The 14,661-nt window shown below is 37.2% G+C and overlaps 1 protein-coding gene across 1 annotated transcript in view; it reads left to right on the top strand.

Annotated features, from left to right (window-relative positions):
- Positions 1-14,661, top strand: part of MOV10L1 (Mov10 like RISC complex RNA helicase 1) — a 28,752-nt gene that overhangs the window by 5,671 nt on the left and 8,420 nt on the right. The window contains exons 5-14 of the mRNA XM_041471479.1: positions 26-216; positions 2,216-2,356; positions 6,254-6,448; positions 7,791-7,905; positions 9,171-9,348; positions 9,974-10,044; positions 10,424-10,515; positions 11,210-11,268; positions 11,819-11,929; positions 14,198-14,376. Coding sequence (XP_041327413.1) covers positions 26-216; positions 2,216-2,356; positions 6,254-6,448; positions 7,791-7,905; positions 9,171-9,348; positions 9,974-10,044; positions 10,424-10,515; positions 11,210-11,268; positions 11,819-11,929; positions 14,198-14,376 — 1,332 coding nt within the window. The remainder of the gene's footprint in view (positions 1-25; positions 217-2,215; positions 2,357-6,253; positions 6,449-7,790; positions 7,906-9,170; positions 9,349-9,973; positions 10,045-10,423; positions 10,516-11,209; positions 11,269-11,818; positions 11,930-14,197; positions 14,377-14,661) is intronic.

The following is a 14,661-nucleotide window of genomic DNA, read 5'->3' as shown; positions in this document are numbered from 1 at the left end:
TAACAGTGAATACAAACTATTTCAGGTTCGCATTTCCAGCGTCTGTGGAAGAACTGGGACAGTAGATGACAGTATATTTTTCACTTTGGATTCACTGAGACTTCCTGATGGTTACTTGCCTCGTAGACATGATCTAGTGAACACGATTGTGGTGGAGAGCAGTCAGTCCTGTTACATTTGGAGAGCTCTCTGCTTGGTGCCAGTCAGCCAGGATGGGTAACATTATTTTGTTCTCTTTATAGCAGAGCTATGTGGTGTAGTTATGCAGCTGACATTTTGTTGCATCTATTAAGCAAGAAATACTGTGACTATTTCACTAGTTGACTAGAAAGTATAAAAGATCGCTGGAAAAACCAGAGCATGATATGATTTGGCCCTTTTTTTGGGTTTTTTTCTCCTTCCGGAAGTTTGGAACACGAGTGCTACTAGAGAAGCAAACTAGTAGCAGCTGCTCTCAGGGATATTGCTAGGCAGGAAAGGAGTTTTGCATGCATGTTAGTAAAATGCCAAGTTCATTGTGCTCCTCTTGTAGGGACTTCGCTGTTTGAAAACAAATAGCAGCAAAATTCATATAAAATACATGTTTCTTTAATCTATTTGTCTTAAGTTACAGTGATTGTTCAGATATTTGTCCTAAAAGGAAAAGTTTCGTGGTTGAAATAATAGATTAATTTGGCCTGCAAGTATTAAACTGGGAGGTTTTGAAGGGACTTTAGATGTTTTATGTGGTATGAGGAGGATCTGGATACACTGCAGAAGAGATTGGAAAAAGATCTTCAGTATGGAGAAGAAACAAAATTTAGGGAAGTAATCAACTACACAAAAGTAAAATGGGCAACTAATCAATAATGGACCTCAGCAAAGATCTGGAATTTGCCTTGTGAGTTTGTGTCTGTCCTGTGAAAGGCACAATTACCACCTGAATAAATAGATCTGTACTGTAAAATCTATCACTTTCCATGCTGAGGTCTTGGCAGGATTACGTAGTCTAACTCTGCAGGCCAAAAATAAATTGTCAATTGGAAAGTCCAAAGGGAGAGCAAAAGGACATTCTGATATGTTTCAGACATCATCTTTGGGAGATCTCAAGGAGATTTTGCCAAGGCCATACGGCCATATATAAATGTCTTCAAAGGATCTACAAATAACTATATAAGCTGTTTTCTCTAGAGATAACAGATGTAATATATTGTACCTAAATGAAAAAAAGTGTTTACATCATTTTGCTAAACAGTACAAGTTGTTCACATCCTTTTTTTTCAGTTGCACCTGGTTGTAATGATAGATTTTATATAGAAAATTATTACTGAAGTCAAAATACAAAAGTAGACCTTAGGGGTTGATTTCTCAGGTTTAGTGTACATCTACCGTATCAAAAACTGCAGCTTAGGCTGCAGTGGGAGACATCTAGTGGGCTTGGCTAGTAAATTGATATAGCTAATGAAAAGCAGCTGCACTCATTTTCTGCTTCAGTATGTCAGATAACTCAGGAAAACTGAGGGTGTGTACATATTAGTGAAATTATTAAAATATTTCTAAATTATTTCCATGCCACTTTATCTAAATAAGTAGTTTCCTAATTACAGAATAGAGACAATGTGAAAATTTGTTTTTACAGGTAGAAGACGCCAAGAGTTTAGACCTGTGCTCAGTGTTTCAGACAGTAAAGAGCATGTGCCTGGTTTCATAGGCATTTTTCATTAGTTGTGTGTGATAAAAGTTTTCAAGGGGAGTTTTTGGTTTTCAACTTTTTTTTGTCCTCAGCTTGCTGGTTTCAGATAGGAACAGTAAGCAGAAGACACAAGTGCGTAGGTTGAAACACTTCCAGTCTAGTAATTTTATCTCTTAGCTGCAGTGCTAATTGTGACTCTTGCTAAGGAGCTGCTCTTTGTTGTGTCTTTGCTCAGCTCCCAGAGAGAGCCATAATGACTTCACTCAACATTTGATTTAGCCCTTCAGCAGGGATTCGTTAACTCCTCAGTCATTTTAGTCTTGCATCCAAAGTTTTATGCTGGTTTATTGTGCTGCTGACAAAAGACTTGTTGCTGCTTAAATTAGTTAATCTAATTGTCTTGGAAGTATAAATGGCTGAGAAAAAAATGAACTATCTCACCTGCTTGTTTCTAAATATCGTGACTGTGCCTTGGTATAGTGTTTCTTCAACTTGTCCAGAATCAAAGATAGCAAAAACTGCTACATAAAATTATTTTTGCAGACAATCTCACTCTAATGAAGGTAATGTGGATGAGCCTTATGAAGACATAATGAGAGACAAAGGAGAGTTGAAAGTATCAAGAGTGACTGACTTTGGAACTCTGAAGCAGGGGGAATCTAAAAGAATGATTGTTTGGATAGAGTAAGCCTTTCTGATTGTTTGAAGATTTCTTTATTTCTATCACTCTAACTGTTAACCTGTTTTACATTCACAAGTCTCTTGTAGTTGAGCCTTGTGGTTTTTTGATGTTCAAGTAACCGCCAGATACTATGGAATTAAATTCACACTGAATTTAATGTCTGTGAGCATTTATCTTGCAGATAATGCTTTGAGACTCCCCAGTCCTGGATCTCTTTTCAATCCTAGTAAAATCCTTTCTAGAACAAGGACTGAAGCAAAAGCTTTTGCTTGTGTGTTTAACTTAAGCTGCAGATACTCTGCCATCTTCAAAATCTTAGAACAAGAGGACTGTTGCATATTTATGTATTAAAAGAAGACCATAATTTTAGGGTTTTTTGGGGGCTTGGGTTTGTTGGGGGTTTTTTTGTTTGTTTTTGGTTTTTTGTTTTGTGAGCTTGGATGCTGAAGAGCTATGTTGGTGTATCCTTAGGAGGGTTTTGTTTTGGTGGTGGGGGTTTTTTGGGGGTTGGTTGGTGGGGGTTTTTTGTGTGTGTTTTCTTTTTCACATCTGGGCATCAAGGCTTAAATGAAGACAAACCTGCATACCCATTCTTTGTTATTCTATGTTCTTTCCTAAGAGTTGGTTACCCAATAATGAACTTTAAGCTCCCATTGTTTGTATTATACATGGTATTTTTATATGCTCTATATGGTAGTTGATGCGACCTAGAAATATTAGCATAAAGCAGAGGTGAAGCAGAAGTGCAATTTCTTTCTGGTAGCAATTATGAAATAAGGGGAACTAGCCTGCTGCAGACAATTGTGTTTGACTTCAGGTAGAAATAAACTTCTCAAGAATATTCACCATGCACTTAATTACGTAACTAATCACATAACTACTTCTAGGAATAAAGGGAGTGTACCACAGTCCTTAATCAGCTGCAGATTAGCTGGATGGGTGAAAGACAAGCAATTCAGTGTTGAGATTCCTCAAAACTGTGAGAACAGTCCATCTTTTCCAATAAATCAAGAAAACCTCTCAAAAGCTGCGATTAATTCATTTAACGACAATGGAGAAACAGCATGTGAGTCATTGAACCATACATCCATTGTGAAGAATGGAGTCATTCCAGGTACAGTGAAATGACAGTGTTTGAATGTTGAATGTTAGTTCCTCATAAGACCAGTAGGTCTTTGCTTAAGAACACTTGCCTGTGTTAGCAATAGAAATTGTGATAACAGAGTTTATTGTTATACATTTACTACAGAAGGAATTAATTTTGAAGACACAAATTTATCAAGGACAAAGGAAAACAATTCCTCAGTGAAAGATGAAAATACACAAAATGGAGAAAGTGAGCAAAAAGACCATGTGGAGCAACCAACTAAGCACAGCAATATTACTCCAGAAATTGTGATAGCACCAGGTGAAAAAATATTCATAGTGATTATATGCACGGCTGTGTAAGTATTTCTTTCCATTTTTTCTAACCAATACAATGGCAGGAAGTAATGAAAATAGGCATAACAGTTCTGTTTCTGAGCACAGTTCTCTTCTTGGCATGTTGTGCTTTAACCCCAGCTGGCAACTAATCCCCATTCAGCTGCTTGCTCACTCCTTCCAGTGGGGTGCCAGGGACAATGGGAAGAGTAAAAGTGAGAAAACTCATAGGTTGATATAAAGACAGTTGAAAAGGTAAAGCAAAAGCCACTAACAGAAGCAAAGCAAGGAATTCATTCACTTCCCGTGGGCAGACAGGTGTTCAGCCATCCCCAGGACAGCAGGGCTCTATGACGCATGATGGTGACTTGGGAAGACAAATGCCATCACTCAGAATGTCCTCCCTTCTTCCTTCCCCCAGCTTTATGTACTGAGCATGATGTACTATGATCTGGAATATCCCTCGGGGCAGTTGGTGTCAGCTGTCCTGGCTGTGTGCCCTTCCACCTCCTTGTGCACCCCTGGACTCCTCAATTGTGGGACAGTATGAGAAGGGGAAAAGTCCTTGATTCTGTGCAAGCCCTTTTCAACACTGTAAAAACATCCCTATGCTATCAACACTTTTCAGCACAGATCAAACCAGAGCCCCACACTAGCTACTATGAAGAAAATTAACTCTACCCCAGTCAAAACAGGCACATGGTGTAGTGTAAAGTAAGCCAATACATATTAGCAAATCATCTGGAAATTTATGTGACTTTGAAAGTAGTTACCATTTCAGTGTTTGATTATGAATTTTTATTGACAGAAAATTATAGTAGCTAATGAAGCAATATGAGTGGGAGTAGGTTACATCTCTAAAATGACACAGTGAGGGGAAGATAATGCCTGCAGATGGATATTTCTTAATAGTAAATCCACTGCTCTGTGAGCACCAGAGCTAATGCAGATTTCCTGTGTTATGTCTGATGTGTTTCTTCTAGTCCTTAGTATCTGGTATTGCTACATGCCCTGATCTCAAGTTTTCCTGTTCTGTGATGGGAAATTCAAGTTACATATGCTGAAATATAAAAAAAAAATTTCTTCACTGACGGTGTCATTCGCAGAGGAGGTGGTTTACAAATCTTAGAAAACCTTTGAAAAACAAAAAATACTCAGCTATACAAAATACTTTATTCATTTAGTCAAGAATAGAAGGTGGCTTTGTGGGAGCTCCTGCATTCAAGTAGGAGTAGGAACCTTACACGGCAAAGCTTATATTTGTATAACTTTCACTTGCTTCCAGCTGTAGCTCTGCAGACTTTGTGTTCCACAGCCATTGATTCCTAGGGTGGTAAAGGAAAAGCTGGACAGAGGAAAACAAGGTTTCCTTCATTGAAGTAATGCTGCAATAATATTCACACTACTTCTCTTATTTTAAATAGTGAAGTAAGGGGTAAAAAAATTCTTAGGAGGATGATTTAGCTGTAGTTTGTAGGATAGAGCTGCAGGCATGGCTTGCTTTCTTGGAGATAGACATGTAGAAAGAATGATTTATATTTTGGTGTAAATCCATAAAAGCCACAAAGTCTTAGAATCTTCTAATGATACAGAGTAAGCCACACAAAGCTTCATGGGAGGCTGCAGCATGAAGTTAACAAGTGTTTGCTGGCCACTTAAGAGACCATAGAGACTGCAAATGTAGACCATAAATTGGACAGTTTGGTGTCTGTTTTGAGTTTTTATAACAGAGAAAACCAGGGTATAGTTTTAACCTGAGCAGGTAGTCTTAGTTGGCAAAAGTGGTTTTCCTGCCAAAGAGAAAGTAAGCTGGAATTCTTCTGGGATGCATTTGTTTCAGGCACGTGGTAGCACTGTTGGAACATGTAGTTGAGAATTGCGCTGTAGCAGTGCTTAAGTTTCATAGAAACCAGTCTGAACAAATCTGGTTTTTTCGCATGTGTCACTGCCCAAGCAACACTTGCATGTATAAAGTATGTTAGCCAGATTTAGAGGATTTTTCCTACTTTCTCCACTCCATGTGTTTAGAGTTAGGGTTCAGTTGTGAGTAGCCTTTCACAAGGTGCTGCAAAGCAGTTACTGCAGACAGTGAAGGGGTTTGCTTCAGGTTCCTCTGATGGACCTATTTGGCTCTTCTTTTGCAGTAGCAGTAATTTCAAGATGTTCCTTGTAACAGAAGTATTAATTATGTACCCTAGTATATTGAGTGGAGGGATTTTGCATTTTGCCCAAGGTTTTGATGATATTGTGGGTTGAGATTTTTGCTGTGGCTTTGAGTTGCCATTTTTTGGTCAGGTGGGTGAGTGGCTTGGGTGGGTTTTTTAATTATTTGGGATTGAACTCGAGGTGGGGAGTGTGAGGAATTACCCTAAATTAGCAATTTTCATATGTAACTGAAATGAGAATGTATCTCATGGCTGAGGAATGTGAAGTGTGACCATGTTGGTTTTAAGAAGATAACTTCTGTTTACTTAAAGGATCCATGGACACAGTAAAGAGCTCCTGTTGCTTGGCTTTTCTGATTTTACTGTTGGCCGCTATATTGAAGCCACTGTAACAAATGAAGAAGAATTACTTATAGCACCGGTACAACCTTATTCTCCAGGAAAGCCTAAGAATATTCCAGATTCTCAGCTAAGGAAGACAACAGTGGCTGCTCCTAAACATAAAAGGTATTGTCACTTGGAGCATAAAATAATACTTACCTAGCACTGCTCTATTTGGTATTGTTATATCTGTTCTGTAATGCTGAGAAAGAAAATGTGAAACTGGGAGAATCTGTACATGTTTTTATATATACATATATATGTTGTAAACAAGATTATTGTTGACATTTCTGATAGAAGAGGTTGTTTTAGTAATTAACTGCTTGATTTCTTTGTAGGTTTTTCAAATAGAATCTCTAATGTGTAGTGTGGTAATAAGATAAAACACTTCCTTAGTTATCTACTTAGTAATGATTGTGTTATTTAGGAAAAAAATGGGAAACTGAAAATAGTTTTCTGAAATAATAAGCTTATTAATTCTTTACACAACTTTAATGTCTACATCTGACTAATGTCTCCCATCTTTCATTCAAAACTTTTGTTGGTGGTTGTCCATCTTTCTAATTTGTGTACATCTCTTCAGCACCGCTCTGCATCTGAGGGAGTCCTCAGCTCCTCCCAATTTAGCGTCGGTATACCTTCAAATTTGGCTTCCAAGTCATTTGAGAGGATGTTGAAGAAAACTAGCTCTAAGATGGTGCCCTGTGAAACCCCACTAGGGACAGGTCACCACTCAGATGTCACCCCCTTCACTATAACCCTTTGTGCCCAGCCTGTGAGCCAGTTGCTCACCCATCACATGATGTGTTTATCCAGCTGTGGGCTGGTTATTTTGTCCTGAACGATCCTCTGAGAGACTCCTCTGAGAGACCGTATCAAAAGCTTTACTGTCTTGTGGTGACATCAGCCAGGTCTTTGACTATTCAGATGAGTACCATCAGGTCCCATAGACTTACAGCAATCCAGCAGAAGCAGCAAATCCTGCAGAAGTTCAGGTTTGGCTTGGAGTTTGTTGTTCTCAGTCATGACTCTCCAGCTAAGGGCACTGGCACTCCCTTAGCCCCCCATTGATGTTGAAGACAGAGGCAAAGAAAGCATTAAACATTTCTGTCTTTTCTATGTCCCTGTGTGTGAAGTGACCATCCTCATCCTGTAATGGGCTGATAATGCTTTTTGCTACTGGCATATTTTTAAAACTTTTTCTTGTCCCCCACATTACTGGACAGCTTCATCTTCAATTGAGCTTTGGCCACATGAATTTTTTTCCCTACAGTGTCAAGGAGCGTCTTTGTAAGATCTTTTACCTTTTTTCTCAGTATAACAAACTTCTCAGTTTGTTATATGACTTTGAAGGAGTCATTAGCCTGTTGTGTGTGTATATAATCTTGGTGATGTGGCATGTTAATCAGCTGTTTTTACATACATGACTTAAGCAACCTAAATGTTATGTTGTACATTTTCATTTTAGAAATAAGAGAAGGTGGTGTTCAAACTTTCTCCCACATTATACCATACCAGATGAGTTAAGAAAATGTGTGGAACAGCAGTTAGACATACTGACCTTTCAGCCCCTCCTAGCAGAGGTAAGTATAGGTTTTATATAAGAAATATTTTCTGATACGGTGTTTCTGTTCAAGCACCCTTAACTTAGGAAGAATGTATAGTCCTTAGTGTAAGAGAAGATGACAACACTTGTCAAGTAGACTTAAACTTCAGTTTGGATCCCATAACTTCCCTGGGTTTCAGTATGTTACAGAATCCAAGCTTACAAAACTACAGAAGCATAAATGGGAAAATCTGAAAAGAGAGTTGAAGTGTCTTGGGGGTGGACGTCACAGAAGCTGAACAAAGCTCTGTATTCTCACTTTTTAGGCATTACTGGAAGGAGTTTTTTGAGGTGTCAAAAAAGTTGCTATTTCGTAGGAAATTGCAATCTCTTAAATTACTGCAATAACAGAAGATTCTTTCTGGTTGTTCAAAATTGTTTTCTTAAACATCTTCAGATTTAATTCACTATAGCTTGTTCAAATTCTCCCCACAAGTACAGCAGTTTCGGAATACATATAAAACACCCCCAAAAAAGCTATAAAGTCTTAACAAGAATACTACAATGATTCCTTGTCCAAAACTTTGCTCTGGCTGCAACTCACTTGTTTTTGTGAATTTTAAGTACTTATAAACTGGAGCTGACACTTTTTTAAAATGTAAAAGGCTGTATTGTCTGCTGACTAAACATCTGACATTAAACTTGGGATCACAGCACTAAGTTAGTAGGCTAGACATCCTCTCTCAAAAAGGAAGATAAAGCTCTGTGGTGTTTATAATAATTTTGCACTGAAGACCTGCCATTAATGGTTAATTTTTTTTAACCAAACCCTAACCTTAGATAGAACTTGGTACTATTAGAGAATACCTCTGCAGTAAGATTTGTTAAGCTGTGAGGGAGAAAATTCAGGTTCTTTCAGCTCACCATAATTGACATGACATGACTCTCTCTTGTCCATGTATTTAGATTTTTTGCTTTCTGGGCATAAACTGAGCATAGAACTCCGTTTGTAAACTGCCCCTGAATTCAGATGGTGAAACTGCTGCTGTAGTAGTGAGAGGCCTGGTTAAATCTTTAGCTGAGGGGCTATTGTATTTGAGCTCAAGGACTATACTAATCTCACTTTGGCTATTAAGCACGTTTAAAATACTATCTATATCTGTATTGATGCATGTATTTAGGTATCCTGTTTGGCAACCCAGTTGCTGTGCAGTCTGTCTCAAGAAGTGTTTAATGTTAGCAATAGTGGGTTCTATATCTTAGTGTATAACAATAACGTATGCTGGGTTGTTTTTTTTCCAGCGTCTTAATCTAGATAATTATAAAGCAAACTTTTCTACTCTTTTATGGCTTGAAGAGATCCAAGCAGAAATGGATTTAAAAGATTACTACATGAGTGGGGTTACTTTAAAAAGGAATGGGAACTTGTTAGTGCTGGAAGTGCCAGGAGTAGAAGAGGGCAGACCTCGCCTGATTCCAGGTAGAAATGAACGGGAGATAAGGTCAAATGGCATGTTGATCTGTGTTTTCACGATGCAAACTATATTGTTTATTCATTTGTTTAAAGAAGTCTTTCAGATATTTGAGTACAAAATTATTAATTTAGGCTACTAGACAGGGGACTAGGGACAGGGGACACAAGGACACTGTTAGTGTCTCAGTCTTACAGTGACTGCTATCTGAAGCAGCATTGCATGTGTCTGTTCTTACGGAGGTTTCAATACTTTAGGACTTTTCTTTTACAATAATCAGTGGGGTTTTCAGCAAAAATTGTGCAATGTAGTAATAGCTTAAAAAGCAACAAGTGTAGCAAAAAAGCTGGGAAAGCAGCTAAAATTAAATTAATAATTTCAAGTAATATAATATACAAGATCGTGTTTTCAAGAGGTGTTGTCTGATGGCATCAGTACTAGATGCCTTTTATAATATACAACTGTATATGGCATTTCAAAACAGTACTGATCAATACAGCAATTTTGCTGAAGTTAGTCTCTTCCAAATTCCTAGTTTAAACATGCAGAAGGAAAGGAGAAATTACATGCTCCTGTGAAAATGTTACTATTCCTTGTAACAGTATTTTGTCTTTTAACTTTGTTTTCAATTAGGTGATAAGGTGATACTGAAAACTCAGGTCTACTCTGATCATATAATAGAGTACATTGCCTATGTTGCTGAGGTAAGCAAAATGTTTCTCCTTTTGAAAAAAAATGTGGTTCACAGGTTTTATAAAGGAAGCTTGCAATTCCTGAAGTTAAAGTTATCTTCTCAGAAATCAGGTTAAAATAGTCTATATTTTAACTTATATTTTGAATGGTGATTTTGTATTTTTGTCGTATTTTGACAACTCTGGCTTCCCTATTCTTTTGAGATTATAATCTTTGCCTGCTCTGAAAGCACTTTTAACATAATCTAGATATGTAATGTGTTGTTAGTAGGTAAATCTACATTTACTTTTTGGAGTTTGGGGGGGGGGGGTAAGTCCTTTCAGAGGTGCTTCTTTGTTTAAAGTACTAAATCTTCATCAGTATCCTGACTTTTTTTAATCTTTGTAACAGATATGTGAGGAAGATGTTACTCTTAAGGTTAATGCCGACTTTGAACGTGCTTACAACTTGGAGCCCATGGATGTGGAATTTGTTCATTGCAGGTGTTTTTATAAGCTTCCAGAAAGCTGTGTTTAATGATTCCTCCAGTAGAACAACTTTTAAAATATGACCATCAACTATTTATTTTGGTGGACACAGAAAAAGACATAATTAAGATCTTGGGAATTTTTTCACTTCTTTTCCTCAACACACCTTTGCCACCATATTCATGGCTAAAAGACTGTAACTGTACAAGTGTTCAAAGAGTTGTTATCTTAATCATTTCTAGATAGCCACACTGATGCCAGACAGTAAAATGGGGAGGAATGAGATGGGGTGTTTGGGGGTATTTTTCTTAGGTTTTTTGGGTTTGTTTTCTTTTTTTTTTTAATGTACTAATATGGCTGCAAGACTATGCAGGAAGTAAAAATAGCAGGTGATACCCTCCCATTCTTTTATGCTTTTGTTTTATTCATGGGATGTTGTTTCTGTTTGGAGTTAAATAATATTCTCTGTAAATTCAGCCCTGCAAAGAAGTTCCTTGAAAGTATTGAACACCAGGCCGTCTTTGCAAAGCTGTTTATACTTCTGCAGCATTTTTCTAAGTTGATTTTTAAAAAAAAATACACATTTTTATATAAAATCTTTGGTTTTATGCACAGTAAAAAGTACCAGGTAACTCATAGGAGTGTGCTGTCATAGCATATGGAAACATAAGCTTTTGCTTTAATCTACAAATCTGTATTTTGGTTCCAGTATTCCTAGCAGGCGATGCCAGCTGGCCATTCAGCAAGCTCTCTACCTGGGTGAAAAAGGTACATTTCATTTGACTATTAAGCTGTCTAGAGGAGTTTCTTTGTGTGGAGTATTGTGGGTTTTATTGCTTTCACATTAGGGCATACTGGGAAGAATGCATTGTAATTTGTTCTTACGGGAGTTTTCCGTGCATTAGGGGCTTTTTGGTTTGGTTTTTAAGAAGAAAAAACAATGCTGAATGTATAGAATGTTTTGTCAAAATTACTTCATCTGTTGGCCATCAGGAGGCCAGGCAGGAGGAGAGGAAGCAAACTTTTGTGAAACTGTTAGAGCTAACAAGAAATGTAGGAATCCTGCATACTGCTATAATAATAGCCAGTGAAATGGCCATACTTTGTGTTACTTCAGAAATTATTAAACAACACTGATTTCCTGTTCCGTGGTTGAGTTGAACAATGCATGTGAACTTCATGTCTTCACCACCTTCGTTCTGATAAACCAATTCTGACAGCTCAGGCTAAGCTGATGTATCAACAGCCACATTAATCAGTGAAATATGCAAAGTGTTTGTGTGACTTTCTCTACTTTCTTTTTCTCTGCTAAATTTAGTGTTATTTCCAGAAAGACTTGTGTTACAATCACCACAAGCTATCAAGACCCAGAACACTACAGAGTACTGTGCCGTTGATGATGGCCTTAAACAATCTACACAGCAGGAAAGTAAGGTAACTATTCTGTAAATGTTCCTTAGAAAGTTCCTTCATTCAGACAGGTACCAGATACTTACTGTACAGCTATTGCCAGAAGGGAATTGCATAATGGAGTATCAGAATCAAAGTTGTATTCTGCTGCATTCTAATGACAGAAGTTTTTGTTTGCTGCCTGGAGATTTTATGACAGTTATTACTATAAAGCTTACAAAATGAAAAGTGCTTATTAAAAAATGTGTGATTGTGGTGGAAGTTGTCAGATTTGCCTTAGACTAGTTTTCATAGCTAGTGTTGAGTAGATATGTAAGTGCAGTCAATGTGGCAGGAAATAATTTTGTAATAGAAGATAATCATCCTGTTCTGAGTAGATTGACCCAGGCTTAACTGCCACTTATATTATATTCATAAAATGTAGGAAGGACTTTTGGAAGCTGCCTAATTCTCTTCCTTTTTTGAAGCAAGACTGTCACCAACACTAAATCAAGTCAGCCTGGGGACATGTGGCAGCATTTCTTTATTTTTGTCTAGAGTTTTCACAGTGTCTGCATAACCTGTGCTTCATCACCTTTACACTCAAGATTTTTTCCTAACTCCCTAATTATTTCACCTGCAATTTGTGCTTTATGACAAGGAGTGATCAATCATTCTGGTTTGAAATCAGTATTTTTAAGATGATTGAGGCATGATGTCCAGAACCTTGCCAACACCACATTCCCTACAAGAAGTTTTCTCCTGTGCTACAATCTGAAGGGACATGTCCACCAAGGAAGATGCATGTATCTTTCATAATGGTTTAGAATTTGACTGTTTGCTTTTGTGGAAGCAAACATGTTACATAATTATGGCTTCAAAATCCTCATCTGAGACTGCAGAGTATTTGTGAAATAAATGTTTAGTGTTAACAGAGACAAAGTATTAGAAATCTTAAGCTTAACATGGAAATTCCTGGCACCTCCTACTACTCTTACCTTTTTCTGTCTTAATGGTAAATAATTCTATTTAATGGGAAAAAATTAAAGCTTAGCAACTTCAAAAGTATCAGGGAAGATAGTTGCCTGTCTTCTTAAGGTTATAAATGCATTTATCTTCACTTGCTCTTTTCAGGTCAAAAAAAAGCAGAACAAACAGACAAAAGGTATGACATCAAGGGAGGGGGACATAACAGAGGTGATGATAGTAACTCTGCAAACAAGCCAAACTGGTATATTTTCTGTGCTTAAACGATAAGTATCACATCAGTAAATCGGGGCTAAGTAAGATACCTTTAAGATGTCCTTGTGCTCTGCCTTTAAAGACAAATTCTAGAAATACTAGCAGGAAGTTTCTATGGAGGCTTTTGGTGCATTACTTAAACATCTCTAATTCACAGAATCTAGAACGGTTTGGGTTGGAAAGGGCCTTAGAGATCATCTAGTTCCAACCCCTCTGCCACGGTCAGGAACACCTTCCACTAGCCAGGTTGCCCAGAGTTCATCCAGGCTGGCTTTGAACAGTTTACTTTGGGGGAAGGGGAAGCAAGCATCTGATGATATATTTTTTGTAATGAATAAATAGTTATTTCCCAGTCATTTACTCAAAACTTTTTGATCATATTCAGAGTTTTCAATTTGTTATTGGGATGCTGTCTCTCATCTGTGGGAAAGTTTTGCTAAAGATGCTAAAACTTTTTCAAGTATCCCAGATTATTCTTATGCTTTTTTTTTTTTTTGAAAGTATGCCTTTAAATATCATTGTAGCAAAATGCCTGAGAGTGATCATGTCATTTTTTATCAAAAGTGTGCTAAAGGATTACTGAGAAATTACCTAGAATGCACTTCTGTCCAGAGGTTAATAAGACTCTACTGTGGACAGCTAAAGCTAGACTAATTCAGACCGGATTAAAAAAAAAATTCCAGCAGTTGTTAGCAAAGGGCCAATCATGTAGTACTGGTACCATTCCCAAAGTGCCAGTTACTGGAAGTTTCTCAAGTTTTGCTGTTCTAGGACAAGAAAGTGAACTTGATTCTAGAATTACTGAATAGAGTTTTTATTGATTGGTTGGTTATGTAATCATGGTCCTTTTCTGCCTTCCAATAAAGAGCCAGTACACTTTGGAAATATTAATGGCTTATTTTCTACTTGGTATTGAATGAGAATGGAATTTTACAGAAATTCATTGCTCGTTAGCACAAAAAGAAAACAAAAAATGTACAGAAGCCTATTTTGAATTTGAAATGCTTTAATCTACATACGTTAAAAATATATGTGAGGTTCTGAGATATGCTTGTTTTGATTATAGTTGGTGAAGCTGTGGCACTTAAACAGAGAGATGGTGAATTCTTCAATCCTGTGCTGAATGTGCAACAGAAACTGGCAGTAAAAAGGATACTGAGTGGTGAATGTCGCCCAACACCTTATCTTCTCTTTGGACCACCAGGAACTGGAAAAACAGTAACAGTAATTGAAGCTATTTTACAGGTAGTAGTAAATAACAAATCTGTCATCTCTAGTCTTTTCCATGTTGGAACATTTATAGTATTTCTGTAAGTGCCATCATATTTTTTTCCAAAGTAGTTTTCAAAATACTCTTTTTAAAATAATTTTCTACAACTCCATATAAGGAGGAAAACTCATCTTCATATGGATTTAACAGAATTCTGAATGTCTTATTTTCAAGGCTTTTTGTCTTTAAAACTTCAGTGAATAGTGTCTACTTTGTGCTTCCAGTAGTGCATAATGTATTCATGAAGCACAGGTATACAT

Source organism: Pyrgilauda ruficollis, unplaced genomic scaffold (assembly GCF_017590135.1).
Source record: "Pyrgilauda ruficollis isolate IOZ18807 unplaced genomic scaffold, ASM1759013v1 scaffold27, whole genome shotgun sequence".
Classification (NCBI taxonomy): domain Eukaryota; kingdom Metazoa; phylum Chordata; class Aves; order Passeriformes; family Passeridae; genus Pyrgilauda; species Pyrgilauda ruficollis.
Note: the sequence above shows the minus strand (reverse complement) of the source record. Positions and strands in the feature narration are given on the sequence as shown.